We start from the raw sequence: 14,761 nt of genomic DNA, 5'->3' as shown, positions 1-14,761 counted from the left end.
CAGGGGAAAGTGTTCTACCCCACAGCATAGCTTTACAATGGACTCTTGCTCAAGAGTGGGTGTAGGTCACAGACACAACAGTAGCTCTGTTTTCTTTTTCACTTTGCAGTCATATGTTGACCTCCCTGCTGGTTATCAAACACCATTAGCCAGAAGGCATAGGCATAGGTCAGAACCTGCCCGGCAATCTAATCTCTTGCTTGTTTTAGAGTTATATGCATAAATCTGTCAAAGTGTCTAAGCTGAACGATTTGAGTAATAAAGTTACTTAATAGTTTGTTTTTGATAAAGTACCCTGGGCTATTGCTTGAGGCCCTTATTCTCTTCATTGTAAACCTCCATGTGTAAAAGTTGATTCTTTATCTGGAGCCTTAGTCAGGCAACCTAAAAAGCCAAGGTTATATCTTTCAAAAATTCAAATCCCATCTCAATTCTTTATTGTATCTATTTTCTTTTGTAACTCATTCATTAGTAAATGGAGCGAAGTGGGTTCTCTGAAGTTTTATTTGTGACTGTTGTCTTGGCAGTGCTCAAATAAAGATGGCCTCTGAAATGTCCTACAGTAAAGTATAACTTGATGTCTAATTTCTTTCAGGTAGTACTTTCAACACGAAGATTTCATCAACAAAGACAAATCTTATTGAAAGAGAAAGCCTAGAGTTGTCCTGCACTATAGAAGCTCAAGCAGTTGCACATCGCTATTTCTTGGTATCGTTGTTAAAAGACACGAGTAAGGTGGCTGGTTTTGGTCCAACAGGCGTCCCAGAGATAAGTGATCTTTATATACCCAGGGAGAAGAATGGAGAGATAAAAGTTTTCAAGAAAAGCACCAATGAATATTGGTTTAAAGTGCTCCATGTTGGAAAAGAGGATGAAGGAAAATACTTGTGTGAAGTCACAGAAATGAAACCAGGCCCAGACACAGAATTTAAAGAGGGTGAAAAGAAATCTTCAAATGAGGAGTCCATTGTCATCACTCCTTTACGTAAGTGTGCCTTTATGTTTCATTTATTTATAAAATAAGATGCCACAAATGCTGATATTTTTACTAGCTGTCACTTCACTCCACTGATCTGTTTCTGCCATTATGACTGACCTAAAGTAAAGCTTTGACATGTTTTTAGGTGGAGCAGCACTGCTCCGATGACCCGAGTTTTATTCACAATTGGGTCATCACCTGTGTGTATTTTCCCATGTTTATGTTGGATTTTCTCCAGATGTTCCAGTTTTCACTTTTATGTCAGACACATGTGCATTAGTGAACTGATGACCCCAAACTGTTCATGCATGACTGAGTGTAGGTGTGAACATGGATTTTTCTGGAAAGAACTGGCATTCCTTTTAGGATGTGTGCCTGCCTTGTTCCTCATGACTCTGTAATTGATTAACTAGAAAGGAATGAATGGTTAGCATCCACTTGTTCGACTCAAACCAGCAATACCCAAGAATTCTCCAAAGAGACACAATACTAAAGGAGTCCAGTTTTCGTCTCACCTTACCTGGCACTGAGAGCAATGTTATTGCCTTGTAGTTGCCACAGTCCAGGCAATCAACCTTCCCTTTCCAGATAGGGATGACAAGTTTCCGTTTCCAGTCAGTTGGAATGACACCAGTCTCCCAAGTGGAAGCAAAGATTGCTTGTAATGCCAGGAGGACAGCCTTACCACCAGCCTGGAGAAGATCACCCCAGATACCACAGATCGCTGAAGACTTCCCTACCTTCAGTTGGTTCACTACCTGTGCAATCTCAGTGAGATTGTGTGGTTCAGTGCTAATTGGAGTATCAGCTTCAAGAACCATGGGTTCTCAGTACCATAGTAAATTAGCAAGCAACTTTAGCCATCTCAAAACTTCTCATATCTCAAGTGGACTCTTAGCTGGTGTTACTCCTGTGTGGAATTTACTGTATGTGTGTCTACTCTGGGAATACTAGTTTTAACCCTACCTTTCACTGATTGTTGATTTCTGGCATTGATTTTATGTGGATAGAAATGAATGTTCTCTGTCAAGGACTAGATCATTGATCAATGATGTCTGAGTAGGCTGCCACTTTTATAATCGTATACAGAAACAGTGAGTTCAAGAAAGGGATTAATAGTGGCCATGTTTCTGACGATTTATATTAGCGTCAGATGCAACACAGGAGCCAATTGAGGACAGGGTTGTATTTCATTACAAGATCCACTTATGCACTCAGTCATGTTGACACTCACACAGGGACAGCTTAGAATCACCAGCTAATCAACAAGTATATATTTGGGATAGACTGAAGCAAACAAAGCAAAATTCACATAAATGTCTCTGAGATAGTGCACATTAACTACTGCAACATAATGCTAATACTGATATGAGAAAGAGTAAACCTGTTAAGGGTCTTTTATGGCACTGACAAGGATGTCTCATAGGAGAGAGATATATCAGTCCTCATCATTTAACTCTATCTAAATTTGATTAAACTCTGTGGAAGTAATTTCTCAGAAATGCAAACTCTTGCTTTGGCATATCCAGTGAAGAGGAAATTGCTTCCAAGAATCCCATTGTCAATTGAGTAGTCCACAGTTGTTTCGGGATATTTCCTTCATTCTGTCCCAGGATCCCACAACATTATTCTAATATGTTGTACACTAGAGCAGAGTTTCCAAACTTTTTTGAAGTCAAGGCACCCAAAATGATTTACCACCTAGTCAAAGACCCCACAATTAATATGAACCCAATGTTGCAAAGCAGGGCATGACCCTGGATTATAGTTTCTGCTAACAGCAGCTCCATATATTGTCTATATTGTTATAGACAATAGAAGACTGATTATTCAAAGTACTGTAAATGATTAAGTAAAGCAGATTATTAATCAATATGTCATCAAATTCCACACAATATCAACCTTTTTTCTTGACATACCACATCCAGAAATTGAAATGTGTTGAAAGACCACCGTTTCTTTATCTTAAATTTAGTACTTAACACCAACTATTATTTAATATTGCATTTGAGAATTTTAATAAGAGATTATTGATAGTTTTTTGTGTGGATCAGTATTTTAAAATTTTCTATATATACGAAATGCTTTTTATTTAATTATTTAAATTTAAAGACTGTGTTGTGTTTTGATATGGAATAATAAAGGTCTTTCAATAATTTATATTTCCAAAAAGTATACAGTTACTGTGAATCCAGATAAAGCAAGAGAAAAAACTTTAAAAAAAAATAATAATAATAACTTGTAGATGGCTCTAAGTCAATATAAAGTGTGAGCTACTTACTGGCTGCCCAGTTCTGCTTCTACCTTCAGCCTGTTCCTGTACAAAGGTTACTGAACATGGTGTTGATAAATACTGTTTTATCAACACAAAAATGAAATGATAGATGTGTTGTATTAGAATTAATAAATTCTTCCTCATTATGTATTCTTCTGCACTAGTCTGAGAATATCTAAAAATAATTCTGACTTTTCAGTCTTTCGGATATTGGTGCTTTTCATTGTATTCTAGGTTTAGTTTGAAGTATTAAACCCCAACGACTCTGGAAAAACAAGTTACTGTGTATCTACTCTAGCCATCATTTCAATAACGAGAGTTAACATATTTCTTATCAGCTTGGGCTAAACATTGCAACAGTTCCACTTCCTCACTCTTTAGAGAGTTGAAAGATTTTCTCATGTGATGTAGTCCTGCTTCCTCCTTCCATATTCTAGTTCCTTAACTAACTGGGTAGTGTTCTGCATATAGTTTCAAATATAAAACATTAATTTATGTATCCAGTCCAATTCAGAGCTAAGACTACTGCAGTGGTATTTGGTGCAAGACAAAAATCGTCCCTGGGGCAGTCCTCAAGTCCATTACAGGGCCCACCCATGGAAACACCTTCCAGGGGCCTATTTAAAGTTAACAAATTAGTTTAAATGAGCCCATTTTCAGTGATTTACTGCAGGTGTAGCACCAGTGGATCATTTGAATAAGGCCATCTTGATGATGGTCTAGACAGAAAACAAGTCATTAATACATCATTAAGAGTACACTATCAGCTCAAACAAGAATCTGCTATGCTAGTGGAGCATCACTTACAGTGGTATGTAGAGCACTTGAAATATTGGGTGCCATGTGCTTAAAGCTTCTGCCCTTACAGTTCTTTAAATTATCCCAGGAGAGCTTAAAGCAAGCCTTTGACTTGTGATCCTGATACATGCTGTGAAGTACTTACTTTAATGAGATTTGTAAAATATAAGGGGTAAAGCTAAGGTGTGAATTACGGGGCACTGAGGCACCCTAATTTACCCTTTGGACTTCCTGAAAGACTGAAAATAAAAACTGACTAGGGTCCTCTGGAAAAGATTTTTTAAAATGTATTAAAATATGTTGTCAAAAAAGCCACGATGAGACAAAGCAAGGTTTGGGGCAGCCACCCGTATAATTTGTTTTCCTGGCTGCAAAGTGTTCTTTTCAAATGATAGCACTGCTGTGCACAAAACTGAGTCCAATACAGAACTGAGGGCATAGGGAAAAGGAGGAGGTTTTTAAAGGGGAAGACAGGAAGTGAGATCATAGGGGTCGGGCTCACTGAGGTCTTCAGCCATTGGTTCGAGCCCAGACGTGACATCACAGGGGCCCGGAAGTGACGTCAGCAGAGCCAGGCGGAATCTCCCGGGAATGGCCTGCAGGCAAGGAAGAAAAAGAGTAGTGCACTCTGCCACATCCTGGTATGTCTCAGAACTGTCCTTACTCGAGGCCTTTAGCTGCCTCCCATGCGCACGTGTGTGACAATGTATAACATCAGTCGACCTGATAAATTGTTCAATGGCTGTTAGTAGGTTTGCAAGAAGGCATTGCTACAGGCAACTGACAGTCCTTTACAGGTAGGGTGGGAAGGCAGCTCTTTGAGGATATTTCATAATCTGGCCAGGGTTAGATGCTTGCAGCAGCCAGTCAGGCAAGGAAACGAAGTGCGTTCTCTGACAAGCCTCGAGAAGATTTGATAAAGAGGGAAGAAAACCTTCAAAGGAAAAACAAAAAATTGGAGTCCCCATAACTGGTAGTGCTTTCTTATGTCTTGGAAGAGTGTGACAGAAAGTGACAGAGATTGTTGGTACTGTGATACCGACAGAATTCATGTTGCAGGGGAACAGTACTTTACATTTGAAATGACCTGCTCTGGAGATGAAGAATAGGTTGGGGTAGGGTAGAAAATTGGGTTACAGCACACTATTACGGCTTACAGCATGCAATTACTTTTTCACACATAACATCTAAGTGCACATGTGTTATGAAAAGTGTCTTTTCTGCGTGATGCTGGCTAGTCATTAAGGTGTTGTAGCTTTTGTTTGAAGATTGTGTATTCAGACATTAATTGATATGTCATCTAATGACAGACATATTTGTAACTGATCGCATTCTCCATGGCTGGACCTTAACAGTATTCACTGTTGTTACTAATATTTTATTGTTTGGCCCACACCGGAATACTAATGGGAGTTCCTACCCATAAGGTATTTCTTACACTGTGCAAATCCTTTCTATAAGAAACCTAGAAACTATCTCTAAACCTAAATATAAGCCAATACAGCGATTTTAAAAAAGAGGCTAAATGTTTTTAATTCAAAATTTGAATTATAATAGTCCCAAAAGTGTTTAGAATTACTGTAATTGCAGGATGTGGACAGAAACATTTGGAAAGCCAGCGAGTAAAACATTGCAGCAATCAAACTTGCTAGAGATTATGAAAAACTAATTTTTGGTAGCTTCAGTGAGATATCATTTTTATTTTCCAAATTTACTAAAGCAGAAAAAGCATGCCTTAATAAAAGCATGTGAGGACTAATTAATAGACCAATCTAAACAATAAAGCTCAAGATATAAATGTCCGTGAGTAAATTAAAAAATAATTTATTTTTTACTTGCCTATTTAGTACAATGTCATGAGTATTCTATCACAGAATCGCAGGTAGATTCCAACCTTGGGTGGGTGGCCTGCCCATCACTGAGCACACTCACTCAAACTGGGCCAGCTAATTCACACCTGGGAGAAAACAAACAAAGAGAAAAAAAATGCATAAACTAAAATTGAAGTCCTTCAAGCTTGCAGTTAACAAGATTACGTTGAAGTTTGTTGAATTTCCCCAATTATCATGTCTAACTGTGACTTTTTAAGTTAAAAGTAGTAGTCTTTCATCCACTGTTTAGCTGAAGGAATTACTTATTTGAATGATGGGAGTATTTGTCATGTGATCAGTACTCATTCCTTGAAATATGTGCTACTCATTTATTTGCTTGTTCAGCCACCAGCTCACCTGTTTCTGAAGAGGTGAGCATTTCCCAGACAAGGGCCAATGTAGGATAGATCATACTACTTTAATAAGGTCTCTTTAATTGAACTCTGAATTGAATTGAACTTATACTGCTTGAGCTGTAAGCTTGACTTTCTATGCTGTCCATCCATAAGCCCAAATGGTTAGTTGGAGCCTAGTTCAGTGAAAATTACTATATGACAGTGAACAGTCCACTAAATACACTCAAACTGGAACAGTTAATAAATTTCAGTCTACCTTAACAGCAAGACTTTAGGCTGATATTTGGAAGAAACTCAGGTAAATGTAACTGTCATCCCAGCATAAAATATTTTAAGCCATAGAATTGTATTCTGGTGTTAAACTCTAATTGTTGACTTAATCCACTGTGCCAGCGTTTCTCAACCTTTAAGTATTTGCGACCCGAGTTTTCATAACAGTTTTAATCGCACCCCCCCGTAACATTTTTTTGAAATGTAGATGCATATTTTATTATACCTACTTAACATTTATCTAACTCTATATTTATTGTTCTAACATCAGAATGTAGTTTAAGTTAATTTGTTTTGGTTTCAACAGATGTTTTTTTCTTTTTTTTGATTCTTGTTTTCTTTTTTTCACATCTTCGCGGACCCCTTTTTGTTACTTTGTGCCCCCCTAGGGGGGCCTTCCCCACAGGTTGAGAACCACTGCCCTGTGCAGTTCTTTTCTGCTTCCTTTGCTTCATCCCTTTTCATAACCCATTGCAGAGTTACAGAAACCAGCAGAGTATCCAACAAGCAGTGTAGGTGCATGTCAGAAATCAAACCTGGATATGAAAAAACCCATACAGTGGAACCTTGGGTAACAAACATCTCAGAACACGTACAAATCAGGTTACGACCAAAAGGTTTGCCAAACTTTTGCATCTGTTCATGACCACACAGTTGGGTGACGAACAAGCCAGTTTCCCTTCCGGTTCGTACGCGCCGATGATTTCCGCACGTGTTCAGTCTCTCCCTGTGCATTCGCTGTGAACTCTTTGTGCTCTATTTCGTTTTCCCTTCTGGTCTGTACGCGCCAGTGATTTATGCACAGTTATAGTCTCTCCCTGTACAGTATGTGGTTCTCGGTCAGATGTGCTTAGCGCAGAGGGACTTTACCTCAAAACTGTAATCTCCTCTCCACCCATTTCCTCCTCACTTCCTTCATGCCAGAACTCGACTCATGCAAGGTTAGTTTTCTTGGTTGTTTATGGTTAGTTTGTGTATAAATTACGGATTTTTCAAATGTTCATTTTTTTTTCCCTGTGCTTCAAACTCATTAAAAAAAAGTGTTTACAGCGAGCAGTTCGTAAGGCTATAGAGTGAACTCTTGCAATGTTAGTTCTCGCTGTTCAAGGTTTTCTCAGTGTTATTCAATGTTTTTACACTTAGTTTACTATGACGCTGTGCATTCTATGGTATAATTAACTATTTTTGTGCTTAAAAATCTTTAAAAATATATATTTACATACAGCTAGTACGGTCCGGAATGGATTAATTTTATTTACATACAATCCTATAGGGGAAATTACTTCGGGTCATGACCAAATCAGGTTGCAACCAGAGTTTTGGAACGAATTGCGGTCGTGACCTGAGGTTCCACTGTACTGAGACACACTCATACCCACTCAATTTAGATTCCAGCGTATTCCCATTTACTGTAACAAAGGTGCTTTATAGGCACCGACCCGACACAGACTGACACCGGAGGCACGAATAAAACTAAAGAAACTTTTATTTTTCTTCACCTGTGGGGCACGTCTTCCCCGTGACCCATAAGCACAACACAGTCCCAAGCACACCAAACAAAACCCACACAGTACGTCTTTGCACCACCACTCCTCCTGTCAAGCGTAGTCCTCCTCCTCCCAACTCAGGCTCCTCGAGTGGTGGCTGCTGGTCCCTTTAATAGTCCACCCGTATATGCTCCAGGTGCTTGATTGCCGAGTTCTGGCTGTGTGTGGCGAATACGCTGCCCTTATGGGCTCAGGAGTCCCAGCTGCAGCACCCCCTGGCGACATCTGCGGGACCCAACAGGGCTGCACCACACCCCAATTCCCATAGAGTCCTGCGGGAAACCAAGGCACTGCTCAAACCGGGGGGGTTGCCATCCTGTGTCCAGGGGAGGTATTGCAAAGTCCATGGCTGCTCCCCCGAACCTATACCGAAAGGGCGTCCCGGCTGGGCATGGAACCCGGCAGTCCGCCACACTACTTATGTTTCATCTGTTTCCAAACCCACTTAATCCAGATTTTTTGGGGCCAGGCAAGAAACAACCCTGGACAAGGGACTAATCACTTACAGGACACATTTACAGTTAATAGCCTTACGGAGGACTATTTAAAGTCACCAATTTAAAATTAATTAACCTAAAATGCAGTCCATATGATTTGAAAGGAAAGCCACAGTATGTGAGGAAAACTATACACAGACACAAAGATCTACACTGACAGGACTTGGAACCCTGCTCTCTTAATCTATGAGGCAGCAGAATTAAGCATGGTGTGGCTGAAATGTCTAATTACTTTTAAAATAATGTGGTAGATCTACTGTAAGTTGAAAATGTGCAAATGAGAACCTTGAGAACAGTGTTCATTTCTAAACGTAGTCAACTTGTCATTCATTTCCATATTTATTTCTCCACAGAGAGTCAGCTCGATATTGCTATTTCATCTGATTTAACTATCATGGAAGGAGACACAGTTTATATTTCTTGCAATGTCACTGGTACTGATGAGCAACTCTCAGTGAGCTGGATCTTGAAAACAAACACCAATGAAGTGAGAGACATCCTCAGCATTTCTCAGAGTGGCATGGTGGAACTAGGTGAAAAATACAAGAAACGCTTTCAGAGTGGTGACATAAAAGCTTACAGAGCAAGCCAGGAATCCTTCATGCTTCAAGTTTCTAACTCACTGCCTTCAGACGAGGGAAAGTACATGTGCACTTTAACCCAGTGGGTCCCTGATGCTGCTGAGAAATGGAAGCAAGGAGAGCGGAAATCCAAAGAAGTTAAGGTTGCAATAACATCACTGGGTAAGTCGATTGTAAATGATATCAGGGATGATGATTATTATTCCTTCAAGTCCAGGGTATTTGTCTGCTTTTGCTGTTTGTCTAACCGTGTGCCTTTTACAAAGATGGGACTACAGTGCCAATATTACAAAAGATGCACTTTGTAATAATTTTTGTGCCTCCTGATCATGTACCCGAGTAGAACATTCTGGCATTTGACATATCTTGCACCATACCGTGGCGTAGACAATTAAATATTAATATGTTAGTTACTCTCTAGACTTCAGGTCGTGTGGAAATTTTGGCCCTTAACATGAATGTTAAAACTGTGAGCTAAAGGTGTCTATATACAGAGAGAAAATTGGTGTTAATCTTTTAAAAGGATATAGATTTATTAATGCTGGGTGTTAAGCATTTCATCAGAAAACATTGATGTTAATCACTCTTTGAAATTTTAAATGAACCATTACCCAGTACACATTCTGAATATCGTGTAATATGCCAAAATGAATACTTTTCTCATTTGACCGTCAGCATTTATAGTAATTATATCTGCTTGATACAATATATCCATAATTTCTTTCTTGCATCAATTTTTTTTTAATTTGAGTATTTTTTTCTTCTAAATGTGTTTTCCTAAATCAAAAGTATTACTGACACATTTCCAGTATTCAGTGCTAAAATGGGCAATACTACTCTGTGAAACACGCTCACTAATAGCAATCAATACACAAATACACAAGGAGGGAACATGTAAACGCCATATAGCTGACACTGTAAGGAAGGAATGCTACTTTGCCTATAAAAAAACATCTCCAGTGACCTTTAATATTTATAACTTTTATTAAATTCTTGTCTTTGGTTCCAAGGTCATGCATACTTGATCTCTCCATCAATAACTATCACTAGATGACCGGAGAACACACATGCACGACGACAGCATTGTTTATTTTTCTTTTTTCTTTTCTTTCTTTTAGTTTCAATAAGCTGTTCCTGCTAAAAAAAACCTAGGTGTGAAAAGTATCATTGAAAGTAATGGGAAGTAACTTTTTAGGTGGTTTTTGGAGTGTTCTGGTCTAGTGCTAAAATACTAGAAAAATGCTGAGGTGTGAATGGGTCCCTATGGTTTATAATTTCAGTGTCACGTTACCTGCCTGAAGAATATATCACAACCACCCCTGCCTCCAGCAGACTTTTATATTGGACCATTTACTCAAATCTCAACCAGAGTTATTCTTTAAATCATTACTTGCACATTGAAATCATTGACTAAAAATTGTGCTTTTATTAATTGGCACTATTTACTAACAGTTTCCATATTTATCTTTGCTTTTTAGCAACAAGTCTAAGTCTGTCTTTGAAAAGTCGCATAGTGTCAGTCCAGGAGAATGGAAACATCAGTTTTATTTGCATAACAAAAGGCCCGAGAGTTCCATTGTCAGTTACATGGACGTTCCAACCCAACGAATTAACAGAAGAGACTATAGTGAGCATAAGCTATAATGGAAATGTTAAATGGAGTGAAATCGGAAAACACTTTCAAACCCGGACCAAAGTAGAGAACGCCGAGGGGATTTCTAAACTAAGCATTGCAATGGTAAGCGCAAGTGAAAATGGAAAATATCAGTGTCATATAGAAGCTTGGATAGCAGGAATCAAGAGGACCCAAAAAAGCTCCAACCAGATGAAGGTAGATGTAAATAAGCCAGGTATGTTAAGTTTTTTTTTTTCTTATTCATTTTCTGTTTGAATGGACAGGTTCATCTTTCTTAAACAGCTTCTCATACTTGAAATTTAAAAGTAAAGCATTGTGCAAATGTTATTTCTTTCTTGTTGTTTTCCCATATTTATTTATAAGATTATTTCAGCTTTTCCAGCTAAATCATGAAAGGGTTAAATTGTTTCTGAACTTAAGCATATAGAATGCATGTAGTTTTTTAAACAAAAAAATTACTTCTTACGTAAGGCATCTGCAGAGACTATAACTTCAAAAATGTGGTCAACTTGCTAATTGTTTGCATGTATATTTTTAAAGCAGTAGCCTCACTTTTATATGTTTCAGCCAGCAAGCTCTCTGTCATCAGTATGCCTCCTTCACTTAAAGCTGCACCAGGGGCTGATATTGAGATCAAATGTAAGATCGACGCTCGTACTTTTGACAGCTCACAATTTGCAGTATCCTGGTATTTCAGTCAGGTGACAAATGGATTAATGAATGCAAGCATTTTAAAGACAGACCGGGAGAACATGTTACATGCGGTAGAGCTATCTTCACCGCCATTCAAGTACCAAATCAAAAGAGCTTCCAAAGATTTATACATTCTGAGTATAATGCAGGCAGATGTCAATGATACTGGAATGCACTACTGTGTAGTTGAAGAGTGGTTACAAGATGGCAATCGTGAATGGTATTTATTGGACCAAAAATCAACAAAAACAGATGTTACAGTTTCTTCTGCTGGTAAGAATCTTAGTTTTCTCTCTGTTTTACCATACTTGACTATGAATAAAAATCCACATTAACATTTGAGCTAATAGTGCTGAGCAAGTGAATTAGAATTAACTCTAAATAGAGTGTGGTGGGAAAGGTTTTTATACATTTTTAATTTCTAGGATTTGAATGTGGTCCTGTAAGGCTAAACTGTAGACAGCTTTTGAAAAACAGCAAAAATTATACTTTGTCTTTATGTATTTTACAAAAAAAGGAAAACAGCATTTTGTTATGCTTTTATGCTATACATCCTTTCAGTTTCCTAACCCACATACTCCAATACAGAATCACAGAATTCCTGAACCTCTCCCAGTATAACACTTGGTTCAGTCCATCACAGGATATGCTCCAGTAACAGAGACCCTCAGCCACTAAACCATACCAGCTGAGTAACGCTAACAGAGCCAACCTGTATGTCTTTGGAATGTAGGAGGAAACTGGAGTACCAGGGGGGATACGACAATAACACTCGGCCGATATGCAAACATCACTCATACAGTATCTCAAATGAGATTTAAACCCTGAATGCTAGAGTTAATAAAGTAGTAGTTGACGTCTGTGCCACTATGCTGCTCTCTTACCGTTAGTTCCACCATCTGATTTACAAAGGTGGTTAAATGCTGTGCAAGAAAACGTGCACATGATTAGAGAAGTGATCCTTGCGTAAAATCAGATGTTGTCAGCTGGGTCCTCACTTAAGTAAGTGGCTTTGTGGTAACAACACTTAATGCCCACTTCAAAAGATCTCTCTATTACTCATCAGTAAGGAAAACAACCATTCAACAGTAGTAAGGGCAATATTGTATTGTATTAATTCAGAAGATTCAAGCTGGATTCCAATCCAAAACCTGGATGTGAGAAACTCCTGGATATTTTGAAAGTGCCCAAAGTAACATGCTGGGATCTTCCAGCTGGCAACATGTTGGAGTTGCATGTTAAAAAAACAATTTCCATTTGCCTGAATTACATACCAAAGTAAAAATTCAGGCTTGAATCCAAAAGTTTTATATTGTTCAGGCCGAAAACATACATTTGACAAATCCAGAATTTGAATTTGTTTTTTTTTCCTTGGGACAATTGACAAAACTTAAACATTTACTTTAGAATATTTTGCATGTTACTTAAATCAAAGTGTGCTAAAGACACTTTTTCACAGAGTGGTGCTGATTATTAGATAAACTTGTATAATAAGGTGTACAGTGATTAGCACTGCTGTCTCACAACTAGATTCAATTTCCAGCCAGAGAAATTTGCTTTTTCTTGTAATGTTCATGTGGATTTCTCCAAGATATCTCCATTTTCATCTTACCTCCCAAAGATGTTTGTGTTTGCTTATTTATCTGTCATTTCTAACTTGGCCAGGTATGTGTCATGCGTGTCCTGTCATGGAAGAAACACTGACATCCCATTCCGGACTGACCCTGCCTTGTATCTGTGGCCATTCTGCTCAGCTTTGGCTTCTGTGACCCTTTCTTGGAAAAATGTCTTTCAGAAAGTCAATAGTTAGCTTTAGTCATTGGGTGTGCTTTTTTCACATTAATGGCAAAGATGAATTTTGTTTGTTTTGAAAAGAAAATACTTTTTTCCATGATTTCATGAAGGCTAGATTAAAGTTCAAGCATTTACAAATATTAAAAACTGCATTCTCACTACACCATAGACCAGTTGAATGCTACTATATATTTTGGTCTAGCTTTCTTAAATTAAAAATACATTACTTGTTAAATGCATCATAAACTGGAAGAATATTCCATTTGCATTTTAAGTAAACAGAATACTAAAGATTCATTACTAATCCATTTTTTTTAAATATTTACTGTTTGTTAGAATGAAATACATTTGAGCAGTAGAACCAGATTTTTTTTACATTTCTTGTAGGTAAATATTTTAGTTCATAGGAGACTTAATAATAAGTTCAGAAAACAGGTTCACTTTCATTCCATCTGCAACAGAATGCACTTTTTATAACAAAACTCTGAGTTTCAAGGGCACATACAAATGTCTGCAAAAAGGAACCAAGGGTAGAAACACAAAAGGCAATCAGTTCAGTAGCCTTTGGATGTAACTAACACGCACACACTGTATTTTGAGAAATAGACTATAATCTTGAAACTCATGTGAATCAGGATAAGGAATATTTGTGTGAAACACAAGTTCATCGTTTTACCAGTGGTTATGGCATGTAGTTACTTCATAGGCAGTATAATGAGTGGAGTGACCTGATTAACCTAATATGGTACTTAATATTTCTATTAGCTATGTCAACAAAGAAGACATAAGTAAGATATGTTGTTCATCATAGTAAGTATGTATCTGCATTACAGATGACAGGAACAGATGTTATAATTTCTTTCTGCCCATTTCTTTGGCCAGCACTGCGTCAATCAGTTGTTAACTTCTGAGCCTCAAGAGTCAGATTTCCATAAAAAGTATCATAAAGTTAGCTGGGCTAAGTTCAGTTAGTATCAAACCAGAAAGAACATCCAAGCTTCAAGTTCAAAATGCCTTATGAGTAATTAAGGACTATGCAATATTGACACCAGACAAATAATGGCTTCCTTTAAAGTCTGATCTCCAGTTTAAACTATAGTACAGTACATCATTGAAAGGCAAATATCTTTTATTATAAGCTGAAAATAAAGTAAAAAAACTTTTTTTAAATGAAACATTCATATCAGGCCATTTATCAATTGACTTAGCAGAAAGATTAACACATTGTTATTAAGGAGACATAGTGATTTAGGATTGCTAGATATTCAGTGGTTCACCGTATAGTTCAAATACAGTAATAGATGTAATAATTTATTAAGATCTTCTCTTTTCCATATATACCCCTCTCATTCTGTCAACACGTGTTGCAAATTATTAGTTAAGTCTGGGGGAGATGCATTAGATCAAGATATACAGTAAGTGTTAAAGAAACTCTTTTACGGGAATTTAAACCTGCCTTTCAAA

The 14,761-nt window shown here is 37.7% G+C and overlaps 1 protein-coding gene across 2 annotated transcripts in view; it reads left to right on the top strand.

The window, feature by feature from the left end:
• LOC120522945 (immunoglobulin superfamily member 3-like) overlaps window positions 1-14,761 on the top strand; it is an 88,617-nt gene that overhangs the window by 49,016 nt on the left and 24,840 nt on the right. For both annotated transcript variants that reach the window (XM_039743748.1, XM_039743747.1), the window contains 4 exons: window positions 596-985; window positions 8,947-9,336; window positions 10,653-11,024; window positions 11,378-11,776. In XM_039743748.1, coding sequence (XP_039599682.1) covers window positions 596-985; window positions 8,947-9,336; window positions 10,653-11,024; window positions 11,378-11,776 — 1,551 coding nt within the window. The remainder of the gene's footprint in view (window positions 1-595; window positions 986-8,946; window positions 9,337-10,652; window positions 11,025-11,377; window positions 11,777-14,761) is intronic.

Source organism: Polypterus senegalus, chromosome 2, assembly GCF_016835505.1.
Source record: "Polypterus senegalus isolate Bchr_013 chromosome 2, ASM1683550v1, whole genome shotgun sequence".
NCBI classification, from domain to species: domain Eukaryota; kingdom Metazoa; phylum Chordata; class Cladistia; order Polypteriformes; family Polypteridae; genus Polypterus; species Polypterus senegalus.
The sequence above is the reverse complement of the archived record's forward strand: the minus strand, read 5'-3'. Positions and strand labels throughout refer to the sequence as shown.